The 20,501-nt window shown below is 40.8% G+C and overlaps 1 protein-coding gene across 10 annotated transcripts in view; it reads left to right on the top strand.

Moving 5' to 3' along the window:
• FOXN3 (forkhead box N3) overlaps positions 1–20,501 on the top strand; it is a 212,867-nt gene that overhangs the window by 129,295 nt on the left and 63,071 nt on the right. For all 10 annotated transcript variants that reach the window (XM_054066957.1, XM_054066960.1, XM_054066965.1 and 7 more), the window contains exon 4: positions 8,507–8,571. In XM_054066957.1, the coding sequence (XP_053922932.1) occupies positions 8,507–8,571 (65 nt within the window). The remainder of the gene's footprint in view (positions 1–8,506; positions 8,572–20,501) is intronic.

The raw sequence follows: 20,501 nt of genomic DNA, 5'->3' as shown, positions 1-20,501 counted from the left end.
TAGGTAACTCTGAAATTTCCCCAGCCTGACAACCACCAGTTTTTCATCCAGTGATAGATAGTCTAGGAACCATAAAATAATTGTGAAATAAGGAGAAAAATGACACTACAGCATGTGAAATAATCTGCAGTGGTTTTCCTTACTTCAAATCAGGAAAGCAGGAAAAAATAACAACTCATGCTTTAGAAATGAGCTCTGTTGTTCCTTCTTTAATTACATGCACTTCAAAAGACTATTCCCTTTCCTGTTGTGTTGTTATTTAACAATTCTTTATTCCTCCCAGAGATACATAGACTATATCAGTAAGAACTTACTCCTGTTTTTTAACACAAAAGAAGAAAAATAAAACTGAGACAGAAAGGATGAAATGGCTTGCCTGAAGTCATTGTGTGATTCAGCAGTAGAGGCAGAATTAGAATTGGAGGCTGATAACTGGCACCTCCCAATTCTCAGTGGAGACAAGTCTTTTTTAATTAAAAGTAATGTGGGACAGTTGTTGCACTATGAATTTTCAAATATATCTGGGCTTTTTCCTATTCCAGTATTCAGCCTAGAATTATAATGTGTTCACAATGAATGTATTAAAATATCTAAACACAGATTAGTGAGAAATTTGTATTTTGCAGCATGGTTGGCATACCTCAAATAGGCATCTCTGTTAAAACAACAGATCTCTAGAAGTTATGGGTGTTCTATTTATTTAAAGAACAAATCCTCTGTTGTTGTCTAGAGATGTATGTTCAGCTCTTAGCAAAGACCAAAATTCTGGCTGAAGGCTACAGACCCTCACCAAGAGGACAAAAAGGCTTCATGTATCATGTCAGCAGTCAGAGGGGTCTTTGAGCACCACAGCAGAGTCGTTGATGGGCTCTGAAAGACAGACGACCATGTTTTTCTTGAAATTGGGAATTAACTGTTTTTATTTCTAATTCTGGAGATATAAGATGGGTTTTTTATCCCAATTCTTTGTTTTCTTTCTCCTCCCCATGCCTCCTCCTGTTTTCGTGCTTCATTATTTACTTGAAGTGGAGACAGTGGCAAGAGAATGGCTTTGGCTATTTAGAGATCATAAAGATTTGGCCAACTTTCCACTTCATCCTTCAAAAACTAACATTAAATTTTATTTTGAGGCATTTCGTTCGTGAATAGCTTTCCTGAGCAACTTGTTTTTCGTCTTCCATAAAAATTTAGTTGTAATCCCTCTGGCAGTCATGTCATATAGAAAACTCATTTAGAGTGTGCAAGAGATCAAAATTTTATTATTCGCTCAAAAATGTGTTAGAGACCCTAGAGAAGAAACCAGGAGAGACTCCATCTATGAGCTTCAAGTCTCAATCCCACTTGTCGCTGTAAGTGAGAGATACCGAGAGACAATAAAAGAGGGAATTGCAGAGGAAAGAGAAGCATTACCAGAATATTAGATCAGCCTTCATAAATTAAAAATTAGTATTGTGAATTCATAAGTCTCTTTAAGAATAATGTTTTGTCAGTTATGGCAAATTCAAGAACATGGAGGAATGGATTTGTATATTTAAAATCTCTAAAGTAATCAGTTTTCATTATAATCAGAAAGTACCTTAACATGTACCTTCCAGATATTTTTATGTGTTGTAATTAGCCCGGGTTAGCAGAGGTTTTTCCCCTTCAATTGGAGAGAGGAAAAACCTCTACTTACCTGCTGCTGGGTGATCACTAATTGTGGTGTTAACTGCCAGCAGGATGCTGGCATGGGTTATACAATTTCTTCATTGTTAACAAAACACGTTAGAGGTGTGGCGGTGTCTAAATGCTTCTGTATTGCTCAGAATTTATAATGGGAGTGATAAACTCTTTAATACAGCTATTGTTATGTACCTGGGTGCAGAGCATTAACTTCTGGAGTGCAGTAGTCTTGTTAGCCCCCATCCAGTAATGGCATTAAATTTGAGTGTAGAAAACAGAGCTGGTCTGGTAATAAAAGGATCTGAGCTCTCCAGTGCAAGCAGCAAAGAACTGACTCCTCTGGTTGAGGAGGCCTCAACCAGAAGGAGATGCCTTTTGTCCTGTGTTCAGTCCACAAGCTTGTGGCAGTGTGGTTTGGACCAAGTGACCTCTTGTGCCATCCGACAGCCGCTCTACTGAGTGTGTTTGTGCAGCGTGGGAGCCAAGAGGGCTGCTTGTTGTCATAGTCATGGATATTTCTCATGCCTTACACAGGGTGACTGCTGTGTGTGAAGCACTATTCATCTTCCAGCATTGAGGGATGCTGCGTTACCATGAAAGTATATTCAGACTTTTTTCTGTTAGCAGTCCATGCTAAATTTACTTCTCAAAGAATGGTAAAAATTACAGTCTTCCAGCTTACTTGGATATCCATTTATATGTCTTATGGCAGCACTCGAGCTCACCTTGCACTGTGAGTTGAATGTACTTGTGTACAGGGTTCCATGGGCTGCAGCCAGAGAAAAGGCACCTATAACTATTGTCTCAGCAACTTGAACGTGAGAAAAACTGGTTTACTGGCTTTTCAGAAACTTTCTGAGGTAGATTTCTGTACTTGCAAGATGCTCTACTGGTTACTCTTTGACAAAATAGTTTGTTGTTTCTAGGTTTGGTGTCCTTGGCATTTCCTTCAATTCACTGCTTGTCAGAGGTGTAGGTGAGACTTGCAGTGAAATGTTTTACACTCTGGGTGGTTGGTAATGGAGTACTTCCAGCGCAGGTACAGCATGCCTTCGTTCCCTGTGTCTGGCAGTTGCAGCTTCTGCACCCGGGAATTTTCAGTTACCTTACTGTCCTGATAACTGCTGGAGCAAAGGACTGTGATGGCAGTGAATTGGGTGCTCTCCCATCCACTTGTTCTGCTTTAGTGGGAACTTCCTGTACTTGCTTGTCAGGAGAGGAAGAGTTGTATTTCTTCCTGCTGCACCTGCAAAATCCGTGGGCTGAGCTGGATGTAGAGGAGCTTCAGTCAACCATCTTTCCTTGTGCCCATTATTTTTCCTGCTGGTAAGGGCTGGAGAGGGGATCTTCTGTGTCACTACAGCCCGTTTATGGTCTAGCAGCTGTTTTCTTACTGCAGGCTCTGTATTGGGTATATTGTGTGCAACAACCTGTTAGCTTGCAGCTGACACCATTCATCTTTCTGCCTTGTACCAACCTGTCCTGCCCTGTCCTGCAAGCTTTCCTGAGAGCCAGGGTGTGCTTTGACACCAGCTATGCTCCGACAGCTGAGCCCACCATCTCTTGGCCATGGTGCGCTGAGGTGTGTATGGAACATCTTCCCTGCATCCCCATGAGGCTTCCTTCTTGCTAACAGCTCCCTGCTTTCAAGTGTGTGTTCAGGGGGCTTGCTAGCCTGTTCATTTCTTTTTTCCCCTTTTACCATTACCCTCTGGACATATTTGGTAGCACAGTTATTGGCCTATATTTATTGCCTTTCTTCTGTGTTTTCATCAACCCTTAATTGTGGCATGTAGCGCCACACAATTAAATTTGTTTTGAATTTTTAGTTGTTTGGGTTTTTTAAATCTATTAATCACGCTTCTCTGACAGAGAGGCCTGTGACAGTTTTTGGCGTAGTTGTGAAATAGTGCAACTGTGAGAGAGAATTCATACCTGGACTTTTTTTTAGCCCTTGGCTTTAAGAACCGCAGTCTCCTTGCTGTAATGTGAATTCCGGAAGACAAAGGCTTTGTATTTCCTTTGTTAAGTCTCTCAAAGCCTGTGCTCTTTTTAAAGGTTGTTATAAATGTGTGGCATACATTTTGGTAGAAATAATTAGCCAGGGGGACTCACCGGTGTTATTGCTTCTGTATGCCCTGGGAGCTCCTGGTTGGGCTGGCTGGTTGCCATGAGCCCTCTCTGGCCGGCCAACCAGCCTTCACGTCTGTCTGGTTTCCAGCACAAGCGGTGTCCAAATCAACACATTCCTATGGAATGTTTTAGATTTCAACAAAGCAACATTTTCCTATGGAAAAGTCTCCCCTCAGAAAAATCCCCACTAGCCCTTGGTTGGGCAGCTTCTTGTGCTCAGGGCCCTGCGACATGATGAAGTTTCCTGCTGGTTGTGTCATCAGAGGAAAAACAGTTCACCCCTTGCCTTGAGCGGAAATGGCCTCCCACTTGTAGTTAAAAATCAATAGCAAATATATGGGAAAGGCTGGATTTGATCAGGGATGGCTCCTGCATCCTGGTATCTCATTTCTCCTGAACAGATAGGTACAGAGTGAACAGTGTTAGTTGTTGGTTCTCTCAGTTGCTGGCTTTAAGGAAACCTGTGAATGCTTCATTTGCTCCCTGTGGTGATGCACGGATGCTGCAGTGACAATGACTGTTTCAGAGAGAGGTAGATCCTGCGTTGGACAGATGTGAACTTGCACCCCTGGATGCTGTTTCATGCATTTGCTACAAATACTGTCGCAGCCTGGCTATCCCTTTGGCTGGGGACGTGCTTGAACCGATAGTGCATTCTGCAAACCAAACCAACGGTCCTCGACAGGGACCTGTTGGTGTGTTACCTGTTGTCTTAGACATAAATCACACTAATTCATGTTCTTTTGAGATGTTCGTTTAAAATATCAGCTCTTTATGAGTGATCCAAATCTTTCCCCCCGACACTGCTCGCAAGGGCCCTTTGCTCATATCCCACTGGGTGTTTTGTCAGTCCAAACCTGTGCGTGACAAAAATGGATTAAGCCACAAGTTTCTTCACTGATAGAAGAGTTCAAGCTAGTTACTGCTTTTCTTCTAGTAGCTGTGTGGAGATTTATTAGAAATTAAGTATTTGATCAGTGTGTTTAGTTGATATGTTTGGGGAAAAACTCTGCAATCAATAATGCTAATTGCATAAGCATTAATCTTACAGCATGTATTGATTACAAATGAAAATTCTAAACCCAAATTTTGCGTGTTTATTTTGCCTAAAACCAGAATATGCTGCTACTTCTGTAGAACCAGCCGCTCTTCTCCAGTACCTCACACACTAAACTGAAGAAACTATTCATTTGTAAAGATGCGTGGGATGAACCAAATGCTTTTTTATTATAGATGGTCTTTAGAAGAATGAACTTCTTAATCTGGAGCAAGGAGGAAGCAGCTTTTGAACACTTTAAAGTGAGAGATAGTTTTACTCTGTCATTTCTCAACTTGAAATATGTTTTAATAATTAATACCATCTGAGACTTCAAGTGTAAAAGTTTGAGAACAGAAAGAGAATTTATCCAATACAGACCAGGCTTAGCTAAACTTCAGCAGAGCCCTGTGAACACAGAAGATTGTTGTTTGAAAGGCTTGACCGCTTACCGTGGTACATTATTTACATGCTTGAATTCTTTAGCTTCCTTCCCTGGGAAGGCACAGTTAATTTTCTCAGTTTGTGTGGGTTTGCGCTGAATCAGATGGAGTTTTTTATGAGAGCCTTGGGCCTTTTTTCAAGTTGGAAAATAAGATAAATCACTATGGCTTTGTTTCTGTAGTGGAGACATTTTGTCTATTCTAATATATATGCTTTTCCGTCTCCTTTCTTTAACCCTTTTCCCCCTATGTACAGGCATACAGAAGCCTGAGAATAATTTTTTTTCTGTGGCTTCATTTTAGAATTTTACCCTTCTTTTTTCTGGGACTTTAGAGAGGGATATAGTTGCTAAAATGGGATCTCTGATATCTGTGGCAAATTTTTACAGTATGACGATTACACAACAGCTTCCCACTTGTAGGTTGATGAATCCTTTCCCCGAGGTTATTCTGGACTGTGATGCACTGTAGAACTGTGAGTCTGTCCTAAAGGAGTGTGAATGCCCTCAACAGCTCTTGACCTTCATGTGAGTTGAGGAGCTACACTTAAAGAGCTGGCACTTACTATAAGGAATGTGAACAATTGGTTACATTAAGCTTTGTGAAGTGAGCATGTATATTCAAACAAGTGCATGCCCCAGCACACTCCAGCACTTAGGAACGTAGACCTACTTAACTTCTTTTTGGTCGTCTTGGTCTTTCTCACTCAGCTCCTCTTTTTGTTCGGGAGTATTGAAGGCTTTTATTACTCATGTAATTGCTTTGGATCCTTTTGCAGTCTGTATTTTAACACAGCGAAGTTCTTAAATGTTAGCAGAAGAGTCTCTACAAAATAATTGTGAAAGCAGTGTGGTTTTTTTATATACGGCATTTTATCAGAACTTTGCTAATGCTGTCAATGTAATAGACATCTGTTTTCTGTTCCATTGCATTTTGTGTAGTGGTAGTCAGTTCAAGAGCAGACAAAAGTAACTTTGAAACAAAGTGACATGTGGGGCTTGGTTCTCCTTTTGTGTGGGAAGAAGAAGGTAGGTTACTTCAAAAAGGCAGGATGACTTACAGTAATCTTACTGAAGGATATTTAGCCCCTTGCTTTTAATTTGTGCCTGAATTTGGGCACAGAACAATTATTTATATATTGATAGCATAGTTTCATGGTACTAATTTCAATAACAACTTAGTGTATTAAAATACCTATGATTGCCTTCAAGCTTTAGAGGACTGTTTCATGTCTACAGGAACAACTTCCTAGCAATCTTGTCTCTTCCACCTGCCTTGACAACACTGCAACCAGTCTTCTCCATACCTTCAGTTATTTCCCCTAGGTACTGTGCTTTTAAAATACTTGTGTGCCTGAGCCCTAGGATGTGATCAGTGGACTCCTACAGGTCAAGGACTCCCCACCCAGCAAGAGCAGCAGGAGCACCCACACTCTGGGCAGCACTGCCTGTGGATTTCCCTGGGCGGGGCAAGCTGTGCCATAGTGGAAGGAGAGATGCACCTGGCCAACAGTCATCTGCGCTGTTAAGAAAAGAGCAAGGTTACCTTCTGTGCCTGGGAAGTTTGGTCCTTCTGCCAAAAGATGCGGCTGAGTGTGCCTGCCACAGGAAGGAGAGCTTTTCTGGTGTGGTGGGATTGGTGCAGGTGTGCTCTGGTGCCTTTGCAGGAGGAGAGGGGCACGGGCAGCCATCTAATGCTTCCTTACAGCCTTCCCTCTTCTCCAGCTCACCAGCATCACAGGTTGCTGGAGTGGGTGCTCCACAGTCCTATTGCCTGCAGTACTGTGAGGCTGCTCTGGGACAACAAAGGAAGGAAGGTTTAGAGGAGGGTGATCCCTTGTCTTCCTTCTCTTCCTTTTCCTGCATCTCATGGTTTGACCCCAGCTAGCAGATCAGTCCCACTCGCTCACTCTCCCATGGTGGGATAGTGGTAAAAGTGAGAAAAGTTGTGAGTTGAGATAAAGACAGCTTATTAGGGAGAACAAAAGCTGCACATACAGGCAAAGGAAAACAATTTACTGCTTCCCATTGGCAGGCACGTGTTCAGCCGTCTCCAGGGCAGCAGGGCTCCACTGCACATAACGTGTTTTTTTGGGAACATAAATGCCATCGTTCCAAACATTGCCCCTTCTTCCTCCTTCCCTCAGCTTTATATGCTGAGCATGATGCCATTTGGTATGGAATATCCCTCTGGTCAGTTAGGGTTATCTGTCCCAGATGTGTCCCCTCCCAACTTCTTGTGCACCCCCAGCTCGCTGATGAGGCATTGTGAGAGGCAGACAAGACCTTAACGCTTGCAAGCACTGCTCAGCGATAACTAAAACAGCCCTGTGTGATCAATGCTGCTTCCGTCACAAATCCAAAACATATACCTGTACTAGCCACTGTGAAGAGCGTTAGCTCTATGCCAGCTGAAACTGGCACACCGTCTTTGAATCTGTTCTTCGCCTTCCGCTGTGCTTGTCAAGGAGGAGAGGCCTCTCAGAGGCCATTACCTTGGAAAGGCAGCCTCTGCATGAGTGAGAGGCGAAATGGAAGAGGGACCTGGCGGTGGCCCAAGTTCAGGGAAGGGGTTTGGGGCAGGCAGGTGCTCACACGTGGCAGAAGCCCAAGGGACCGCTGCGACTACCATCCTGTCAGGGGTCTTGTGGGAACCATCATGGTCACCAGGCATGCGTGCACAGCAATGGCCAAGCTTCGTTACTGCTGGTGCTTGTGGGTGGCTCATTGAACTGTGTCTTTTCTGATGGGCGACGTGCATGCGAGGGGGTTTGGTGGGAGAAGTACTCTCAGTCTGGTATCTGGCCAAGGCTTTTCTGGGTTGATGTGTTAGCTGGGGTAACATGTTTTTATGGCTGAGTAAAAGCCTTGAAGCATTTGGGGGTTTTAGCAGATGGCTTTGGGAAAAGGCATGTATTTTGCTCTACTGAGAACTCAGTAAATATTTTTTACATTGATTTGTGGATATATTTTTAATTATTTATTCCAAATGCTTTTTTCCCTTCTTCCTCTGAGAGAGTGTGGGCATGTGCTTTGCTGAGGAGGTTGTGAAAAGAGCGTATCTTGAATTAAATTAACCTATTTTTAATGTGAAATTTTAGACCCTTCCTTGAAGGCAAAAATGCCATAATGTTACATTAGATTTAAAAGCAAAATGGAAATGTGTGAATAGTGACTTATAATTGTTTAATGTAAATGAGATTTTCTTTACACTTATTTCTTATTACCTTTAGCACATCAGGTCCACCCATTTGGCCAGGAAGCACCTTTTTCAAGAGAAATGGAGCCCTTCTGCAAGGTAGGTGATGGATGCTACATCTTGGAGTAACTGTTCTACTTAACAAAGAACTCTTGCAAATCACACTGCTTTTGTAATATTTAATGGGCAAGAAGTAACCTGCTGTTTTTTGTTTCCTTTAACCTGTCTCCTTTGTTGAGCATCTGGTGCCTTGAAAATGATGATTTACTACATACATTGAGTGTAGTCTGTGAAAATTGCTGTTTTTTTTCTTCCTTCAGATTATTAATTTGCTTATTGTAAAATCTGGCAAAGGGTCGCTTTTTTTTTTTTTCGTTTGTGTGGATAAAGAGTGCCCAGGAACACCACTTGTAGCTCTGCAGATGAAGCAAGGTTGTTCTTTGAGAGAGATCCTGTATTTTCCCTCCTAACTGTGCTAATAGTAAGTTGTGTAGGTAGGTAGCAATGCTGTAGTAGGGGAAAACAGAGTGGCAGAGTATTTGTCTTAAGAAGCTACTGTGTTTACGAGTGCTTGTATCCATAGAGGAGTTTATTTCCATTGAATGGACAATATCAACAGAAGCTATGTGACTGCATTTTTCATTCTTATCAGACTTCTAAAAATCATTATTCACTGCTAAGTGTGTTAATATTTCTGCAGTTGAGTACATAGAACTACCGTCGCTCTTAATGGACGTGTCTTGGGAACGCAGAAAGCTGTTTCCCCAGAGTGCATGGGTTTGTGTGCAGAAGTAACTTACACCGTTTAGGATGATTTTATAGTTTTGCAAATATTTGTCTATAAAGTGTCTCAGTTTTGTGTTCATTCTCATAGTGCCAAGAGTTTTCTGAGTTTCCAGCATCTGTAGTTTACATGAGTATGTTTTTCAGCTGATTCCTTGCACATATTTCAGAATTTGCTTCATTCTATTTTCTAATATCTATGCTGAGATTTGTTCAAATACATTAAGGCGTTCAGATTAATTCTTAACACTAGGAGATGGTATATGTTGTAGAGTTTGGTAGCTTTTGGCTTTAGTTTTGATAGGATAGATCTGCAACCTTTGCAGTCCTTCCTAATGAAAAGAAGTAGATTTTTAAGGGTTTTTTTTTGTTTTGTTTTTTTTTTTTTTAAGGAGAAAAAGAAACTATTGTGAGTGGATGTGCTTGATTTGTTTTCAGTTTTTCAACAATTCTGGTTTTAGATATGTACCTGCACATATACAGTCTTTGTAATTTGAGTTAAACATAAACTACTCCATCAAATCTGTACAGCACAAATGTTCTACCTCTTGTTATGATGTAAGATATTCAGGAATTAAGAACGATTTTGTAGTCCTTCCTATCTCAGTTGTTGCCTAATGCCTTCTCCAGTAGAGTATACTGTTCTCCACCCTCTTCTCCTCTGCCCTCCTCTGCCTTCCAAATTGTGGAAGGAAACCTAAAAGCCCAAAACATTTCAGTCTATTAAAGAAATAGAGAAAAGAGAGAGGTGGCTGCCTTTTCATGCAGCCAATAAAGCCTAACAGACCTTTAACTGAAATGGCATTCTGTGTTGCCATTTCAAGTGGAAAACCCAGGCAGTTTGAACTCTAATATGCCTGATACAACTGAGGTTGGAAGGATGGGAGAGTATAAAGAAAAACCTCATTAAATAAACACTTCTGGGATTAATTTTAAAACAAAAAAACAAGCTTTTCTCTTTTTTAATTTGGTTTTTTTTACTTTCTTTCTGTCTGTCTTTCTTTTGGTTTTTTTCCCTACGATGAACTTTTTTTTAATGTATAGGGTTCAGCAGGTTGCATGGAAGTGGTGCATCCACCCCATTGCTGCTTCTTGCTGTCTTTTTCTGGATGGTCTGTGTGGATGAATGGTAGCGGCTACAGGGAGTTGTGAGATGAGAGGATGGAGAGGTTTGCTGAGTCCTGCCTTACATGACCACCAAATCTCTTTTTCCAGTGCTTAGATCCAGCTTAATGTAAACAGGAGAAGGAAAATTAACTCAATTATCAATTTTGAGTTATAGTAGTGCCATTTGATTAGCACAGGTTTAGGTAACAGAGGGTTTATGATTATTTTTACTTGATAAATATTTGCTACATTTGAAAATAAAAGTTAGGGCATATTATAGACCATAATACAGAATAATTCTGAAATTTCAGTAAATGTGACATTCATGTGCACTTGTCACACCTTATTTCTTCTCAGTTGTTAAGGAAAATGCTCTTTTTCTGGTCTAGGGAATGAAGAAGAAAAAAATTCCACAATGACAGTAGTATAGTTTTTTAGCCAAGAAAGACTTGTAGATGTTCCTGGTTTCCATTCATTTTATACCCGAACTATTTGGCAAAGTGATCTTAGCCACTGTAAAGCATTTAACATATCTCTCCAGAGAAAGTGACTAAGAAACCAGTTATCCGTGTACCTCAAAATAACAAAAGAAGAGGAGAAGCTAAAACTCACTGTAGTCACTCTGTGTCCGTAATGTCTTTGAAGTCAGCAGAATTAGTTCTCTGTTCCTTTCTGGCTGTCTTTGCTTGTAATTTGTTCAAGTTTTTTGAACTATATATATAGATATGCCATTTTCTTTCATCTTTTATTACAAAAGAGATGGCTACCTCATTTGCTTTTTTGAGGATCATGGTACTGTTGTTCCTGTCATTAACTCTCTCATTTCAACAGAAAATTCTCTCATTTCAACAGAAATGAACAATAAATTTACTTTTTGTGTTGAGTAAGTCACCTGCTCAGGTGCTTTCTGAAATGTCGAGTTCCTTCTACTAGGTGATGATTGCTCCTTTTATCCTTGTGTTCTTTGGTCTTCTCATGGAGTCCCAAGTAGAGCTTAATGTAGGTAAGACCTTCATGTAGGTAAGACCTTCAAACTTACCAGATTCTAATTTAATCTTCTCTCAAAACTTACTTGTACGTCTGTGAAGATTGCTGCATTCTAGTCTTCAGGACTCCCAGATAAACCAGGTTTTTGCTCTTACTGCTTTACTTTCTTTCTATTGGTTTGTGCAACTTGTGATTGTACATCTTGTGTTTTTGTTTCAAACTATGAGTTAGTTTTTTTTAAACATCTGTATGGAAAGCCATTGTTCCCACTGATTTCTCTGCTGTCAGCTGTCGTAACATGTCCATTTTCATTTATAAAGTTTGTGACAGGAAAAAGTCTTTATGTTGGAAAATATTTAGATGTATTCTAAACTCTTCAGGAACTTGTGCTCAGTGAGAGAAGTGGGAATATATTCACATTAACTTCAAGAGCTTGAAACTGAGGCATCATGTTCAGATAAGGTCCGTTTTGTGGCCTCTGCTCTGCTCTTAGATATTGAGCTCATGTTATAGACTTTAGGATGCAATTCCTCACACATCAATGGTAAGACTAAAACTATTTTCCTCTCAGTATATTTTAACATTATCCCCCAATAAATTAAAAATACACCTTCAAATTAACTTTTACCAGCAGTCATGTAAATTCCAGCTACTTGGTGCCGCCTGTAAGACAAAACCTATTTGGTTTTGTTTCTCAAATACAACTTTCTTTTGAGGAAAAAAAATAGGAAACTTGACACTCTTATTTTTTTTTTCCCCCTTACTTGCCCTCACACTTTAATAAGCGCAGAATATTATTATGTCTTCTTGCACTGAATTGGTTCTGTCCTGAGTTCCAAGGAAGTGTAAGTAGAAGGTGCTTGTGGGTGTCATTACAGCTGACATGGAAATAGAGCGCTGTACAGTGAAAACAACAATCTGCATCTGCTGTTGTTGCTGCAGTGGGGATTGGAACAAGTGCAAGAACTACAGAAGTAGTTCTTGCAGAAGATGCAAGAGCCCCGTGACTGGGCAGCGGCTGACATAAATCTATGACTCTCCTTTGGTTTACAGCAAGGATGCAGCTGCCAAGCTTAATACCATACTTGGATAACCTTTGTGAGTTCCTAAGCAAAGACTGGCAGAAGCAGGCCCTCGCAGTAGCATGATTCTTCTTCATCCAGGGAAAGAAAGTGGATCTGAGTCGTCCAGTCTCTATTGCTGATGGAGCTGAAAAAAAGATGGTCCCCATCACTGTGACTAGATGGTCCACCTTGAATTTCTGCTTACAGCAGTTCCTCAGCAACTGAAGGTACAGCCGCAATCCCTGCTGTGCTGTCTGCTTTCTTGTGTGAGTGAAGTCCTCTGCTTCGTCTTCTGATGATCAGTATGGTTTAAATCTGCTGCCTGTGGATGTTAAATCAAAGATATGAGCTCTTGCTCGTGATCTTACAGACTTGTACTCAGACCTGTGAACAGCATTGCAGCGGTCAGTGAGCTGAATTCAGACTGCTTGGCTTTTCTTTGAAGCCAAGATTCTCTTTTAATTAAGGTGGAAAAAAAAATTGGCAAAAATTCCTTCCCATTCACAGAACACAGGAGGGAAGGTGTGAGGAGTCACGTGTGGCTGCCAGTCTCCCTTGGCTGAGGGAGCCTGAGAAAGGAGGAATTGTCTTCCTCAGACCTCACAGGCTGCTTTCACACTCTCTCTAACATCAGCTGTAGCGAACGGGCATCCTCATGCTCCGGGACAGGGGAACTGCTAGAACACTTATATGGGGATGGCTTGGCCTCTTCTTTGGGAAAGCACTGTATGAGACACTTCCATCTCTAACTGATGCTTCCAGCAGCCCATTCATGATCTGCCTTGGCCCATCTGCCATGGCTGTAGCTGGCATCACCTGCAGGAAAGACTTGGAAGGCACTGTCTTCACAGGGTCAGATATCACCAAAACCAGTGTGAGACAGTGACTCTGGAGTTCATTGCAGGGTAAAAATGGAAACTCTGGGCACTGCCACTGCAAGCAAAACATTGACACTTGGTGCTCTTGCTGTTGGTGGCTTTCTTGTTTTAGCATATTGGTATCTGACCATAATGTCAGACTTTAAGGAATTTACCAAAGCATGTGGATCACTTTATTCTTGGATGAGAATGGTGATTTATTTGAGAGAGCTACAAAATTGCATCCCAGATTCTGAAAGTCTATTTTATAGGAATCTGGACAGACTAGACCTGAGAAGTCCTGCTGTAAAAGATGGGGAAACAGCTTGTTTGTGAATACATGGACACATTTGTAGAGAGATGTTTTTCATCTCTTAATAAGCATGAGAATTCTTGAAATGACCATACAGTTTGTTAAAGCCATTGTCCATTGAGTAATTGTAAGAAATGAGAGAGCAGATTAAAACTTCATGTTTCAGAGTGTTAGCTATTACTAGAAGCACTTGCTGAGGTGGAAATAAGCCAGCAGGGAGGAGGCAGAAATGGTGCGACTGCTGCTGGTTTCCCTTGTGAAGGCTAAATTAGAATCATCCCCTCTTATAAATGAAGACATTCAGCCTGTGTTTTTATCGTAATAGTGACATCAGGATAAAAATATAACAAAAGTAGGGGCTGGTTTCTTTGGACAGAGGTACTGCCCATACCAGCTAAACATTAGGGTTTTTTGCTTTGGAGTTAGAAAACCTTGGGTTTCTGCTCTGTGGAATGAGGATAACAGTCGTACCTTTAGAATATACAAAATATCGTCTCTGTATCATGTTCCAATGCTCCACTAGTGGATGAACCTTGAACAGGAGGAACCTAAATGTCCCCTTGAAGTTTCAGTTAAGCTCCTTAATCTTAAAGGTGCACATACGAATTGACTCTTTAACTCCATAAAGGACTGGTTTGTGTGAAGATCTGGGGATTTGAGTGTCCAGTTTAGTTCCATTTGCTTATTTTCATCAGAAGAGCACCAAAACTTTTGACTTCACTATGTTTTCTCTTCAAATTTTACTTCTCCAGCCTCCTGTTCCACCTTCTTTGAAACTGTGGTGACAGTCATGCTCTGTGTTTGCTCATGACTTGGCTTTGGTCAACGTATTGAATTAACAGCAAAGCTGCTATCTCCTTGTTACAATAAATCACTTTTCGTTCACACTGCATTATTATTATATAAATGGGCTTTGTTTGTTTGTTTGTTTTTGACAGTCTCTTCAGGATTTTCTTTTCAGGAAGATGATTTGCATGGTGCTTCTCTAGAGACTGAATATTTGAATAATTTATTTATTATTAGCATTCAGTGTGTTTGCAGTGTTGTTATTGAAGAAGTAAAATTAAGTCAAAGGGGTTGTGCAGTGTGTCACTGAGGGAGTAATTTGAACAGCAGAGCTCCCCTTTGCTCAGGAAACTGGGTAAAACCCTAGTGGGACTGTTGAGGTCCCAAAGGTGCTTGTAAGAGCTCTTGTTTGTGAGAAGTTTTTAGAATGGCCTTATCAGTGTGCATTCAGTAAGAAATCCCAGTGAGAGACAGCATTTTGCAATAATTCATACAGAAATGGTCACTTTGGTGTGGCATTTAGTTATGTGTTCTGTGTAGGACATTCGTATGCGGATGCTATGTATCAGCTGTGCAGTAGGTATATAGTCTTTTTATTCCTTTTTTTTCTAGTTGAGTGTGTAAGACAATGACAAAAGCTGTGATTTTTTTGAGTGTCTGAATTGTAGTCCTGTTAACATTTATACAGAGCTATTAGTAAGGAAATGTGACCACTGGCTCGGCATATTCCTTGTGACCAAAACATCTGAGCTAGCTTTGGCCTCTAAAATTGAGAAGAAAGAAAACCCAACTGCAGCAGATAGGTCTTGCTAGTGGTAGATCGTGTTGCAGAGTACATGAAGATAAGTTAAATTCCTGCCATATTTAAACTCAATGACTTATGGTTTGTATCTTCATAGGTGTCTTTGCTATCTTTGAAGATAACTTTACTTATTTTGAAACAGTCCCACATAGTGACTTTGAAATTATTACTTCTGAGTGACTCAAGATGAAGTTTACTAGCTTTGTTTACTTTCCTTGGCAACTGGAGGGGTGTGGGCGAGTTCTCTACAGTGCTGGCCTGAGTGCCTCTGTAACTAGTGTAGTGTAGGGAAGAAAGCGTGGAGGAAGTGAGGAGAGAATAGTCCTTGGCTAGACAGAGTTCAGTGCCCAGGTAGCCTTCAGGTAGCATTGCTTCAGGGATGCTGCTAAATGGCTTCAGATATAAGGAAGGATTTATTTACCATGAGAGCGGTGAGGCACTGGCAGCGGTTGCCCAAGGAAGTTGTGGATGCCCCCTCCCTGGAGGTGTCGATGGCTAAGTTGGATGGGGCCTTGGGCAGCCTGGTCTAGTGGGATGTCCCTGCCCATGGCAGGGGGATTGGAACTAGGTGATCTTTAAGGTCCCTTCCAACCCAAACTTTTCTCTGATTCTGTGTTCTTAGCGTTTGTTCAGATTGGTCCCGCAACTGATCTGCTTGTGACTTTGCAATCTGAGTGATGGAATCCAGCTGTTGTAAATAACCGGTAGCAGGTCTCAGTGTTTTTAGGAGGAGAACTCTCTGTGACTGGCCCATCTTAAGGCATCAGTAGAGGTGCTTTTGTCCAGAGGCATGTCTGTCAGTCCATCTCCACCCAAAATATGCACATGGGACTGACTTACATAAGGAAAACTTACTGCACTGCCTTTGGAGTTCAGTTGGGTGAAGGAGGATGTAGGCTAGATACAGCAAGAGGGGTGGCAAGTTCTGTTCAGTGGCTTTCTCATTTACTGGTACCACCATATATCCAGGATTCTCCTATGTTTTCCTTTCCCTACCAGGAGCTAGAGTCTGCTCAGAGTGTGGGGATTGTTTGCCTGTGCCCAGGATTTACAGGTGCCTGGCAGCATAGCGAGCGCATTCCTAAGGGGCTGTCAGGTAGCTGGGAAGTCCTGGACGTGAGCGCTGCAGATACAGAGCCAAGTCTGGCAGCAATTCTTGTCAGATGTTTTCTGTTGATGGAATCTGGGTCCAGGTCACCTCTGGCTAGTCTTTTGAGTAGAAAAATTCAGTAGTCTATGATGGGGATGTAGCATACCACCAGATAGATCTCATTTTACAATAGCAGTTCTCTGAACAAATCAGTTTTAGAAACCAGAAAAATTTGTACAGTAACTTGGAAAATAGTAGAGTATGTAAAGATTTCCTTTCCATAACTGTGAAATTATTGTGATTATTGCCATCAAAATCTCTGGGCTGATGAGCTGGAACATATGCTCCATGCTGAGAGCCTGTGACTGTTTGGCATTCCTAAAATGTGAAGGTGGCTGATATTAGAAGTAATCTTGGCTTTCATAATTGTAGAGTCTGTTTAAGAGCACAGCTATGAGAGACGCGCAAGCCTGTGCTTTACATGGAAATTGCTAAAATAAGAATAATATTGCAGTTGTGTTGCTATGAGAAGTTTTGGTGATGTGCAAATTGCTATGAGCAAGGAAAAGCTATTGTCAGTTGGGCTGTTCTTGACTGCATGTCAGTTTTCTTGAGACAGATCTGTATTGAGAGAATTGAAACAGAAGCTCTGGGTATTTTTAAGATGCTCTCTTGCTACGACCTGCTTGTATGATGGGCAGTTACATGTTTTTGGATACCTGGGGAAATCAAAACTTCATAACTAGTAAACAGAAGAAGACTATGAAAAAAAACAGTGGTGGTGATCAAGTCCAAGCTATGTTCACGTTTTGTGGGTTTTGTGTGCTGTCTGTGTTGATGTCGTTCATGCTTAACATTGGCAACACTTTTTCCTCTCTAACATGCTATAAGAATTTCTCCCCACTGGTCAGAGCAGAACCCTGTGCTGCTGGTTAAAGACTGGTAAGTTTTTGGTTCTGTAAAAAGCATTTCTTCAACATCAGAAGAAATGGCAAATTAATGGAAATGGCATATTACTAAGAGAGCTTATTTTTGTTTGAACTGTTGAGAAAAGTAGAGGCTGTCTCAAATTGGAAGGGTGATCAGTGGTGTGCACATTGCACTGGTGAGTGTTACTTAACCTAACTGTGAAAAGAGTGTTTATTTCAGATATTGAAGTAAATCTTAACCACTAGGAGTTTCTCAGTTTTACGCTTGAGAGTGTGCAGAGCTGTGGGATGGCCAACTTTGTTCTTAGAGTTGCACATGCATCATTTGACTTTCTTGCAATTTGTAACTGACTTGAAGCTGGGTTGGGACTTAAAGAGGGAAGGAAGCAGGACTTTTTCCTTTATCAATAGAAGTACAGTGTGTTCAGAAACCCCAAACCCAAAGCTGGGACTCCTTTGGGGATAAGCAGTGCTTTATGCTACTGGTTTCAAACTACTTGAAGTACCCCTCCCAAGACAGTATATTGTGAACGTGGACCTGCTGTATACAACATTTAGTAAAGGGAAGGTAAGTTGCATCTGGATTCTGAAGGATGAACCTTTACAGAACAGTCCTCTTTAATCAGCAGAATGGGATAAACTCTCATTTTCTTACAAAGGTAATCTTTGGGAAGAGTTTGTAAGACTTCCAGTCTGGTTAAAGAATTTATCCTCTCTTCAAAGCCTTTAATACCAATGACAGATTAGCAAAGAAAACATGACTTTTCTTTCAGGTACCTTGGGACAACCTGCATCAATTTGGAAATACCATTATAGGATACTTGGCTTCATCTTACATGTTATTTCTCTTAGTTTCCTTTCTCTTTATAGGTCAAAGTCTTACAGTGGTTGCAATTGCATACAATAAAGGTAATCAATTCTCTTTCTCTCTGACAATATTTATTTCTGTGTCTAGCCCATCATACTGCTCTCTACTGCATGAAAAGGATCAGGTGAAATTGAAACTGAAATTGTTCACAGAGTGGTGGGAAATTCCAGTTCTGATTTTTATGTATATGCACAATTTCAATGAAGATACTAAGGGCACTTCATGAGCATCTTTTGTTTTCCTGTTTCTATGATACATCCTTCCTTTGAGCTTTTAAACATAGTTTATTCGTTTTGTGTTAATACAGATGATGTTTTTCTTCATAATAAAATAAGAAATGCAGCTTTGTGAACCACATGTTGGGTTTCAGCACTCGATTTTCTGATACTAATATATGGAGTTGTTTCTTCTGAGAAACAAGAGCTATTAACTGTTTCTCCTGGAGATGAAACAATAAAATAGCTGAGGCCAGACCACCTGATCAGTTGTGTGTATACAAATATGTCTGTGCCTGTGTATATCTTGAAATAGATGCATTTAAATATAATTAAGTGTGGTTGTCTAATAGATTGAACATGTATAAAGAAATACAGTTAGGTAGAAAAATATCTCTTTTTGTATTAGAGGTTTGGTGCATCTGTCCTGTTCTCTTAAACTCTGAAACCCATCCGTGGAGGAAAAATTACCCGTAAATGTGTTCTGATGTTTTTCTAGGAAACCCAGCTATTTCCATTCTTGTTTGGAACTGTTTCCTGTGTCATCCAAATGCTAGGCTCAAGATGTCAATGCAGCAAAATAGGAAGTTTTACAATTTTTTGTGGTGACAAATATTACCCTTCCCACCACCATATGTTGTTTCTCTCCCTTTTTCCCCAGTGTTTTCTCTATAAACATTTTCTTCTCTCTAGTGTTTTATGTGTCTGTCAGTCCTCCCTTTTGGTTCTTTGGAGCAAATCTGAGGTTCCCTTAATGGCATTCCCTACCTTCTCCTCTTCAAGCTTTTGCAGTTTGGATCACTGCAGCTGACATTGTTAATGCTTAAGGCAATTTGGAGTTAAAATGTTGGGTATATTGTAAAATTGTTGTGTTTTGTTTTGTTTTAAATTTTCAGTCCTACACTACCATGAATTCGTGTTGACCTCTCCACCCAAGCTCCCCTTGATGCCACAACTTAGAGTTACCAAAGAAAGACAGGTTTCTGTATGTGTCTTAGGCACAAGCCACCTTATTTACTGTGTGATGTCTAGAGGAGTCAGGGCATGCTTCTGGCTCTGTCTCCTGCAAATTTTGCTATAGTGGCTGGTGAGAGAGGTGTGCTTTTTGAGAGGTGTGTGATCAATTAAGAAATTAGAGAATTTTAGTTAATTAGTTTATTAAGTTGTAATCAGTCTCTGAAGTGTTCTGTATATTTGGGTTTACTTTTTGGCTTTTTCTAGTTAGCTCTTTTTACTGTGTCTGTAACTTAGCTGCTTCCGTAAATGAGTTACACTATCTTGCACAAATACAACGGTTTCTACCCTTCCTGTGCAAATGAAGCTGGCTTAGTATTTGTAAGAAGATGAAGTCTGAAACGTGAGCTGGTGTCTGAGTAAAGGTTTGACAGGACTGGTACCAGCTCCAGCACAAATGCGTGCTCTTAGTGGTTTGGACAGTATTAATCACTGCGTGTGACATGAGTGCTCAGTGCAATTTCAACCAGAAAGGCAAGAGAAGCAGCTTGGTACAGCCTGCTCAAATTGATACCCAAAATACCCAGCAAACCCTTAATTTCTCTCTACCATCTGTTGAAGAGCTTAATCCTCAGAGGCAGAAATGAGACAGGGCAGAACTGGATGGGGGACAGAACCCAGCAAGCACATGGTACTGCAAGGTCATGACTCCCTGGCTTTTCTGTTCAGTCACGATGGAGCTAGCGGAGCTCCAATTACTTCTGAAGAACAGGATCCAAATTTACTGGAAGATTTCTGAAATGAATCCTTCTGAAATTTTGTTCCTAGGATCAGCAGATATACTCTCTTGCCAGGCTTGTGAATGCATATAGGTCACTGGTGTCATGATTTATTTTGTAAACATTTCATGATTTGACTGCTATCTTTAGAGATGCTCCCTCTGTCTGTGGGTAGATGTTTTTCTGGAAGAGTGACACACATTAAACTCCTCTAAGTAGCCCTTAGTTTCCATTCTTGGGAAGACAGTGAGCAAAGATATAAAACAGACATTGCTGAGTTTTTTACTGCTATTTTACTTTTTCTGTGATTACTGCAGTAACAAGTCTTAAATATTCATTTTGCAAAAGGAGGAAAATGAAATTCAGAGGTCCAGAATGAGCTTTGCCAGTACACCAGACCACTGAACAGCTGTTTAGCAATCCACAGGTTGAGTAAAATAGGTTAAGATGATGGTAGTGAACTACCAGTCTAACTAAAAGGCGTCTCACTTTTTT

This window comes from Cuculus canorus, chromosome 5 (assembly GCF_017976375.1).
Source record: "Cuculus canorus isolate bCucCan1 chromosome 5, bCucCan1.pri, whole genome shotgun sequence".
Lineage (NCBI taxonomy): Eukaryota > Metazoa > Chordata > Aves > Cuculiformes > Cuculidae > Cuculus > Cuculus canorus.
Note: the sequence above shows the minus strand (reverse complement) of the source record. Positions and strands in the feature narration are given on the sequence as shown.